General features: G+C 49.1%; 1 protein-coding gene across 1 annotated transcript; it reads left to right on the forward strand.

Annotated features, from left to right (window-relative positions):
- The first annotated feature begins 5092 nt into the window (after positions 1-5092).
- Positions 5093-8808, forward strand: LOC134673769 (uncharacterized). Its single transcript, XM_063531791.1, has 2 exons — positions 5093-5585; positions 8544-8808. The coding sequence occupies exons 1-2, from the start codon at positions 5093-5095 to the stop codon at positions 8732-8734; spliced, it is 684 nt and encodes a 227-aa protein (XP_063387861.1). The 3' UTR covers positions 8735-8808.
- Positions 8809-10399: the final 1591 nt, after the last annotated feature.

Here is a 10399-nt window from a genome sequence, read left to right on the forward strand (position 1 = left end):
TAGAACGAATATCGAACGGGACGAATATTTAACGGGACAAATAGAGAATGTGTCCAAATTTCAAAAGAGCCTAAATAAGAAAAATACGAAATTAGAATAAGTCCAAAGACGATAGGACGAAAAACGAATGAGACAAAATAAAGAAATTGACTAACATCGTACATGCCCAAGGAAGATGATGACGAATACCGGAATAAGCCGAAATAAGAAAAAGGCAAACAACCAAATAAAACCAAATATGAAAACAACCACCGATGAACTTGGCGAATGTAGAATGGGTGACGAAAGCAGAATAGGACTAACTTAAGAACTTGGCAAAAAACGAATGAGACGACCCTAGACGATACCGCACGATCCTCCCCCATTCTCTCCAGGTGACCAAGCCAGCGGAGTCGTGTTGCTTTGATCTCGCCAATTATATTAGGCATCGCAACCAGCTCCTCTAGCTCCCTATTTTTTCTTCGCCTCCAAGTTCCATCCTCCTCTCTGATAGGTCCCAGAATCTTCCGCCAGATTTTCCTCTCCGCCACTAAGAGCTTGCTCTCTTCTTTCTGAGTCAGCGTCCAAGCTTCACACCCATACATCAAAATTGGTCTAATCACGGTCTTGTAGACTCGAATCTTGGTTGGTCTACTGATCAGCTTGGACACTAAGACTCGATGGAGCGCTGCCGAGCATCTTAGGGCGTTTTGGACTCGAATATCTATCTCTTCCTCCCTTCGGTTGGTATCAGTTACTGTGCAACCAAGATACCTAAAATGATCTACACCTTTGTAGGTGGTTGCTCCGACTACTAGGTCTTCTCTTTTCACTCTGGTGTTCTTGTACCTTTTCATTTGGAGATATTCGGTTTTCTGGTGGTTGATTCTGAGACATATCTTCTCCCCTTCCTGCTCCACAATTCTAGCCATGGCCTCCAGGTCCCTTTTGTTTTGAGCCAATAGCCCCAGGTCATCAGCATAGCCAATGATCTTATGTCTGCCGTTCAACTCTACACCCCCATCATACATAAGCAATTTTCGGACGACGTATTCGAGTGCCAAGTTGAACAGCATTGGCGAAAGGGCGTCTCCCTGCTTCAGGCCAGTGACAACTGCAAATTCGGCCGTCAGTTCTCCGCAAGCTCTTACCCTCATCTTGCTCACTTTGGTAGCTACAGCAATCATTATTACCAATTTTTCTGGCACTTTGAAGTACTGCAAAATCTTGTACAGTGTATCTCTGTCGACACTGTCGTATGCTTTGGCAAAATCAACAAAAAGCATATGGATATTTTGTGCGTACTCCCATTTCTTCTCCATCAGCTGTTTCAACAGGAATATCTGATCCACAGTACTGCGGTTCTGGCGGAAGCCACACTGGTAGTCACCGAGTATGTTTTCGGCATAAGGCTGAAGTCGACCCAATAGGACATATAAGAGGACTTTATATGCCGTTGGCAGCAGTGCGATACCCCTGTAGTTGTTACACTTTTTCCTGGAACCTTTTTTGTGGATGGGGCATATCACTCCAGTGTTCCACTCTTCGGGTTGTTGTTCTTCTTTCCAGATCTTCATGATTATCTCATATAATCTAGATTGCACTGCTCCCCCACCATACTTCCATACCTCTGCATATATTCCGTCCATCCCTGGGGATTTATTGTTTTTCAGCCTCATGATAGCCTTCCTCACTTCATCGAATGTTGGTTCTTCTACAGTATCCACACACTCCTCCGTTGCCTGCACCTCAATACGACTGTTCACCGGTTGACAGTTGAGCAAGTTCATAAAATATTGACGCCATTCACACTTTATTGCTTCCGTCTCTACCACAAGGTCTCCATTATCGTCTTCCAGAAACTGCGCGCCAGGTTGGTATCCTTTCTTAATCATGCCCAGCTCTTGATAGAACTTTCTGCTCTTATTAGCTCTTATCAAAGTTTCGATATCACTTAGGTGATTTTCCAGATGCCGCCTCTTCAGATTTCTAATCAAGTTCCTAAACCTACAGCGTGCTTCCCGATAATTGTCGTTCCATTTGTTGTCCTGTTCCGCGAGAGCCTTAAATTTCCGTCTTTCCGCCATAGCTAGATCACACTCCTCATTCCACCACTTCCTCCTTTTCTTTCGCTTCTTTTTGCCTAATATTTCTAACCCTGCTTTTGTTACTATTTCTCTTGTCTCTTCCCACATTGTATTAACATCCTCTTGTGATTCCAGATTTCTAAATCTATTACTTATTTCGAGTTGAAACTGTCGAACCATGTCCTTATCCTTAAGACTCTCCAAATTGATGCCCTGACTTTCCATTTGACGTTCTCTGCGTATTATTTTTATTCTTGCTTTGAGTTTCACACCCAGCAAGTAGTGGTCACTGTCACAATCAGCACCCCGATAACTTTTCACGTCTTCTATAATGCTTTTGTGACGACTGTCAATTAAGACGTGATCAATTTGGTTGACCGTTATCCCATTAGGGTGTTTCCATGTTCCCTTATGGATATCTTTACGTGGAAACATGGTGCTCGTAACAACCATCGCTTTAGCAGCAGCAAAACTTATTAACCGTATACCATTATCATTGGACTTCTCGTGTTTGCTGTGCTTACCGATAGTGGGGACAAATATGTCCTCCCGTCCTATTTGAGCATTAAGGTCTCCTAAAACAACCCTGGCATCGTAATCCGGGATCAGGTCATAAGCTGTCTCAAGTTCTTCGTAAAAGCTATCTTTGGTACCATCATCGGCGAGTTCGGTTGGTGCATATGCATTGATGATTGTGATATTGTAAAAGGTACTTTTAATACGCAGGAGACACAGCCTATCAGAGATTGCCTGGAACCGAATAACATTTCCCACCATTTGTCTCGATACCATAAAGCCGGTTCCTCTATCATGTCTTCCAGTATCCCCCCCGTGGGGTGGAGTGGTGTGATGACCTCCCCGAGCGGGAGACAGGGGGAAGTTTGGGTGGGCTTCGGCCCGCCCAAAGGTCCGTCTGTCACCCCCGGTCCACCCTGGGCAACGTCACTAGCGACTGGCATTCGTGCCTCTTTCTAGTGGCGGCTAACATCCACACTGGTGTTGTCAGTAGGTGTAGGTTACTACTGACGACCTATACATAACCTGCCTGTGCTAGGACCTGCACAGTTGAGCGCCGTACGCAAGGATGACGGGATCCTGGGGATTGAGCCATTGCCAACCCGCGTGGCAACACGTCTGCTTCGGCCCTAATTTCGGGCAAAACGGTGGCCCGGGCTACTAGCCACAGTCCGGGAAATGGTCTAGTGAGGAACCGTAGGTGGGCTCACGGCGAGAAGTGAGAGGGCCGCAGAGGCAGTTTCGGCTGCTGATGCGGTGGTGAAAGGCCATGCTGACGAAGTGCGTTTAGGTGAATCGGGCGGAGGGCGTCTGACCTGGACGACCCGACGCCCCACCTTCACACATTTCCGATGTCGCGCAACTAGCCAACTTCTCACTTCTATACCCGAGTCGGTGTCCTAACGACTGAAAGCACCTTTTATATGTGTGAGTAGGCGTTCCCAAAGGTGTGGGCCCTTGTAGGGTGGGAGCCGATGAGGATGAAGCAAATCGTTACGCACTATGGATACCAGGTCGAACGAAAACCCCCAAGCTGATCCAGCAGCGTCCATCGCTAATGGTGAAGCCACACAGGCGAGACAAGCTGTTCCTGTGACAGTGCGTCAGACCGGAAACCCAGCCTGTCCGCAACCCAGTTCATCTGGGGTGCAGACCGGCCCAAACCCCTTCCAGGACTGGCAGGTAGTGGACCGTAGGTCCAAGAAGCGACCCCCTGCTGGGAAGCCTCACCCTGCCAGACCTGTGAATCCTTCTTCTAACCCACCCTCCCCTGTTAAATGTCAAGGTGGGGTGGCTAAGAAGAAGAAGAAGAACAAGAACCAGAGGCGTGCAGCTCGCCTAGCGCGAGAGCAGCAGCTGGGCAACACACCAACACCGACACACTCTGCAACCGGTGTGGGTGTGCAGGCTTCCCAGAAGCCGGCACCCAAACCGGCGCCGAACAAGCAGGCTGCTGCTGCCAGGCCTCCGCCGAAGGGAACAGGTTCCACCCTACCCCCTAAGGCTGGAACGTCGGGCGGCAGCCCTACGGGTTCGACCGCAGATCCACCCAAACGACGACCTGGTAAGCTCGCACGAGCCGCTGCTAAAAGGATGCGAGACGAGTCCTTCTCCCCGCAAGGAGATAACAAAAAGCAGCGACTAGTGAGCCCAAGCCAACCGTTGTCGTATGCACAAGCAGCGGTATCCGACCTGACAATCGTCATCACTGACGCGAAGTCGGGGAAGATAACCGCTGACCACTCCAACGCCATCCTCCGCGGGTTGCACCAAGCAATCGTGGAGGAGGCTAGGAGAAACCTCCCAGGAGCCAGGCCACCCAAATTCAAGGGCAAGCCCATCTTCGCTGAGGGGCAGCTGAGGGTCTTCGCAGAAGACGAATACTCGGCCGCCTGGTCTCAGCGATGTGTCCAGGCCCTAACCTTGCCAGATATCTCCCTTAAGGCGGTACGCCAGTCGGAGATGGCAAGGAGAATTAAGTGCGGGCTCCTGATACCGAACATCAACAACTCGTCCTGGGAAGACGTCCGTCAGGCAGCTGACGGACTAAGGTACCAGAACGAATGGGCCAAGGTTGGATCTTATACAAATACTGCGGCAAGACCAGGGGTGGTTTGTCGAGTTTACAATCCCCGAAGACCTCGTCCCCGCCTTCATGGAGAGGGGGAGATCCCTGAACTGTGGGGTGGGCAATGTCTACCTCAGGTTCAGGGGTCCCGGAGGCAAATACCTGGACCAGCCTCCCACCCTGCAAGGTTCCACCCTAAAGGTAACGGGAGCACAGGTCCCCACTGAACAAGCCGCGGGCACCTCCGAGCAGAGCAAGTCTGTCTCCGGGGAGAAAGTTGCCCCCCTGCATCTACCCAAGCCGACGATACCCGAACTCTCGGAAGATGAGCTACTTGGCACTGGTGAGGGACCAGCCGGGACATCATCCGAGGGTGAGGACTTGTCGGCTTGGATAGAGTCGGGGTTGGCTGACATGTTTAAGGAGGGAGGGGAGATGCAAGATGCTGCCCCCACCACCGACAACATGGACACTAACTAGTGTCATCCAAGCAAACCTCCAGCACAGCGTGGCCGCTACGGCCCAGCTCAGACGCTGCCTGGTAGGTTTGCCAACAGCCATTGCCCTCCTACAAGAACCATGGGCGGGCAATGGATACATACGCGGGCTGTCCGACACTAAAGGTAAGCTCTACTACTCCACGGTACATGCCGTCCCTAGGGCATGCATCCTAACTACTAACAATATTATTGCACAACCGCTCACTGAATTCTGTTCCAGAGACCTGTGTGCGATTAAACTACAAGTTCCACTGCCAACAGGCTGTCGCGACCTAGTCCTTGCCTCGGTGTACATGCCCGGAGAGGACGAGCCACCGCCTGCCGAACTACTACGACTGGTCAACCACTGCGAGAGATCAGGCCTCGCAATAATCATCGGGGCCGACTCCAACGCACACCACCCGCTGTGGGGAATGGAGACCAGCAACAACAGGGGTAAGACACTTGTTGAATATCTTGTGACTACTAATCTAAACATTCTAAATATAGGCGCTGAACCAACATTTGTAAACAAACGATGCAGAACGATTATCGACCTGACTCTGGCTTCGGAGGAGGTCAGTGAACTAATTATGGGATGGCATGTCTCCCAGGAGGCCTCCTGCTCAGACCATAGATGGATTCGCTTCAATCTACTAGCATCTAGAGACACACCAACCGCCCGGAGGAATCCCAGGAAAACGGACCGAGCCACTTTTAGGAAGGTCCTAGGGGAAAGCCTTGACCGGCTTCCACCGAGGGATGACCTTCGGGAACCGGCTCAGATAGAACAGCAGGTAAATATCTTAACTGATACCCTCGTAGACAGCTACCACAAGGCGTGCCCCTTAAAACCACCGGCAAGGTCTGCCATAAAGGGTCACCAGTGGTGGGGCCCTGAACTGGAGAGACTCCGGGGGAAAACCAGAAGACTCTTCAACAGGGCCATGAACACAACGGCTGAGGTGGACTGGGATAACTACTACGAAGCCAAGGCCAGGTACAAAAAAAGATTGCGGTACTGGAGATCCCTGTCATGGAGGAACTTCTGCAGCAGCATTGAAACACTTGACCACGCCAACCGGGTAAGGAAAACCTTAGCGCACAAGCCCACATCACAATTGGGCTCACTGCGTAAACCCGATGGCACATACACATCTACCCCTGCAGAGACCCAACGCCTTCTCCTGGTAACTCACTTCCCAGGATGCGTAAGTCTCGCCGATGCAGATCAGCAGGACGAGGAATACAGTACAACGGACAACAACTGGCAAATGGCGCATAGAGTCGTCACCGCTGAGAAACTCAGGTGGGCCATAGACAGCTTCCATCCCTTCAAGGCAGCTGGTCCGGATGGGATCTTCCCCGCTCTCCTACAGTGGGGTCTAGGACTCATCCAGGAAACCCTGACTGATATCATGGCAGCCTGCCTAGCCTGGGGGTACGTGCCCAGGAGATGGAGAGATGTGAATGTGGTATTCATACCTAAACCAGGTAAGAACGACTACACAGCTGCCAAATCCTTTAGGCCCATCAGTCTCACATCATTCCTGCTGAAAACCTTGGAAAAACTGTGCGACAGGGACCTGAGGGACCGAGCGCTAAAGAACATACCGATGCACAACAACCAGCACGCGTACAGCTCAGGTAAATCTACGGAGTCGGCTCTACACATGGTCGTAAGCCGCATTGAGAGAGCCATCCATGGCAAAGAAATGTGCCTCGGCACTTTCATTGACATAGAGGGCGCTTTCGACAAGACTCACTTTTCCAGTATAGGGAACGCCTTGGAAAGCCACGGCGCTGAACCCGGACTAATAAAGTGGATCATGAACATGCTAAATCAAAGGACAATAAGGTATGTAGGTGAACCGCAGGCCGTAGCGGCGGTGCGAGGATGCCCTCAAGGGGGAGTTCTGTCACCTCTGTTATGGAACCTAGTAGTCAACAACCTCATAACCAAACTGAACAAGGAACACTTCTACACAATAGGCTACGCTGATGATCTGGCAATATTAATATCAGGGAAATTTGCCAGTACAGTATGCGACCTCACCCAGGCAGCTCTTCGGATCGTGGAACGCTGGTGTAGAGAATTTGACCTATCAGTTAACCCCACCAAAACAGAAATGGTAATGTTCACCAATAAAAGGGTACTTGGCAACTTTACCAGACCAACACTTTTCCAGACTGAGCTACAGCTGACCGATGAAGTTAAGTACTTAGGGCTGACTCTCGACAGTAAACTCAACTGGAACAATCACATCAACAAACGCATAGACAAGGCGGGAGTAATCTTCTGGCAGTGCAGAAGGATGATTGGTAAGAGGTGGGGACTTAACCCGAAAATTACCCTCTGGCTCTATAAGACCATAATCCGCCCCCTACTCTGTTACGGTGCTCTGGTTTGGTGGCCAAGAACAAACCTAGGCAACGTACGAGACAAGCTACAAAGACTCCAGAGGCTCGCATGCGCGGCCACCACTGGCTGCACGAGGTCCACTCCGACTGCAGCCATGGAGGTCATGCTAAACCTTTCACCGCTGCACTTACACATACAACAAGAGGCCAGTCTCTCAGCGGTAAGGTTACGAACCCTCAATATATGGTCTAACACCACAGGAGCTCTTCACACAACATGCCTGGAAAAGTTATACAGCGAGTTTCCGGTGCTCATGGCGGGTACGGATCGAACTCACAAACAAGCCATTTTTGACAAAAGGTACAAAATACAATTATTTGAGGACGACAACTGCGAAGGACTCAATCCCCGGGAGCTGAGAATCTTCACTGATGGGTCCAAAACAGACAGCGGATCAGGCTCTGGAACCTTCTCAGAAGACCTGAACATGTCAATCACCACTCCGCTAGGAGCCCATAACTCGGTATTCCAGGCTGAGTGCATGGGCATTATTAACGCGGCGGCTGCCATCACTGCAAGGAAGGTAGTAGGATCCTCCATCCGCATACTCTCCGACAGTAGAGCAGTCTTAATGGCCCTAAAAAGCCATATAATCACATCCAAACTTATACACGAATGCCACGAACGACTAATGGAGGTATGTCAGAACAATAAGATCACCTTACAATGGATCAAAGGACACAGTGGATCCCGAGGCAACGACGCCGCGGACGAGCTCGCCAGACAAGGATCGGGTGCGGGGCCTATTGGCCCGGAACCGATCCTCCCGATACCGTTTAGTAAGGTACGCTCAATGCTGCTGGCACGTACAGGGAAACTACACACAGAACACTGGCTGAACCAAGCTGGATGCAGACAGGCCAAGCAAGCCATGCCTAGCATGAACGGTAAGCTCACAAGGACGCTCCTTCAACTAGGAAAGGTTCGACTGAGTATGGTAACCAGTGTCATAACAGGTCATGGACTTTTTAACAAACATCTTTTTATAACAGGTGTCACAGACAGTCCCCTATGCCGTGGGTGCATGGAGAAAGAAGAAACAGCCTCTCACGTGGTGCTGGAGTGCAGCGGATTGGCCCCATACAGGGCAAAACATCTCGGATCCCCGAGAGACCTCCCCGAGGTCCTACTCAACATCAAAGGTCTGATAGGATTCCTCGAGGAGCTGGGCTGGCAAGACTAGCCCACCCCATATCACGCAAAATAGGCGCAAGACGTCGAGTTGCGGAAAATCGCCCGTACTACAATACAATACAATACAATCCCCCCCGCTATAAAATAGAACATGATTATTATCAATATTACTTTCCCCACTTCCGGGCCACCTTACTTCTTGCAATGCTGCAATCGGGATATTATAACGGTGGAGTTCCTTGCTTACTTGGTAAACAGCACCCGGCCTATACAAACTGCGAACATTCCATGAGGCCAATCGAAGTTCCTTTATTCCGCGCCGAAGGTCGTCGTTGGGATCGGATCGTATTTTTCTCTGTGTCGGTTTCGTAACGGTTTCTTTTTTCCGTGGGAGAGGTGTTAACCCGCCGCACAACCCCCAAATTGCTGGAGGACCACACCCTACTTTGGTTAGCGATTCCATTGGAATTAGCCGAGAAGCGTAGCTATGCTGTACTACCGACCATTCCCCCATCCACCACCCGGGGGACGCTCCTCTACGCCGTGAGGGCCAGCGCGAGGAGGTTCTGTTAGTTACGAAATTATATTTCATATTTAGCAGTGACTTTTCGGCGAAGTAAAATATCGTGAGATGAGAGAACCGGACATAACCCAATAAGGCCTACCTACTTATGCACTATTTTTATTCATATTCATATTTATTATTAATAATGTACACATACATTACAAGTCAAGTTTACAATGGGTGAAATATATCCCAGATAAAATTACAGTTCTATTGCCCAATTTCTACCCAATCTACCTGGTTTTAATAACTGTTGGACTGCACAGATTAGGCAGTACATAAATGAGACTCGTATCTTGTTTGGTACTAAAATTACAGTTGTATTGGGCAGATTCTTAAATAGTTTTAGCAGTTTTGTCAATCGCAGTCACTTTTTAGTATCTGAGATATAAAAACAAGTGTACAAAAAGAAAACTAGTGCCTGCGCTAAATCAGAGGATTGAGTTGACGAGCCGACACCACCACCAGGCTCCGTTTAGTAAGCCGTGGTAAAAAACCGGAACAAAAGGGATTCAAGTATCATGAACTTTAGTGTCGTACTATAATCACGTGACCAGTGTTGTCAGCATAGCAAAAACCATAAAATAGCACTGGCGCGCCCTCAAATCCCACGACTCTTCTCTTTCCGCACAGACTCTACTAACAAAATTTAATATAAGAACGCAACGCTAATTTAAAGAATTTTAACATACATACGCAAGTACATCAAAATATACACGATACATATAATATAAATATACATATAATATAAATATAAATATACATATTGTTCACGCCAAATCAACGAGAATCCATGGCTCAATGTAATTAAAAGGTATAAGTAAAGTCAGTCAATTCATTCGTTCATTCATTCGTTGCAATGGACATTCATACACCCCGTTGCATCACGCTCTTCTATTCGATTCCTCGTCGCGTGTGGACGCGTGCCCGGGGCGCGGGTCGGAGCTGACAGGTCAAGTCAGCTCCGCCATTTTGTCCTCAGTATAATTGTCATACATTATGCCGAGGCGGCCCTTAGTTAACAAGTCAGTAGTTTACGTATTAAAATAAGATGTATCGCTAGAGTTAAGTTCAGTTAATATAATAGTTCAGTAAATTCAGTGCCTTTCAATAACGACGTCACTTGGTCCTAACCCTGAACGGGTTCTA

The sequence above is a fragment of the Cydia fagiglandana genome, chromosome 19 (assembly GCF_963556715.1).
Source record: "Cydia fagiglandana chromosome 19, ilCydFagi1.1, whole genome shotgun sequence".
Lineage (NCBI taxonomy): Eukaryota > Metazoa > Arthropoda > Insecta > Lepidoptera > Tortricidae > Cydia > Cydia fagiglandana.

Excerpts from the sequence above, each read along its gene's own strand:
- LOC134673769 (XM_063531791.1), top strand. The coding sequence starts at position 5,093 with ATGCTGCCCCCACCACCGACAACATGGACACTAACTAGTGTCATCCAA. Across the intron at positions 5,586-8,543 it reads GGAGACCAGCAACAACAGGG|GTGTCACAGACAGTCCCCTA; the intron begins GTAAGACACTTG and ends TTTTTATAACAG.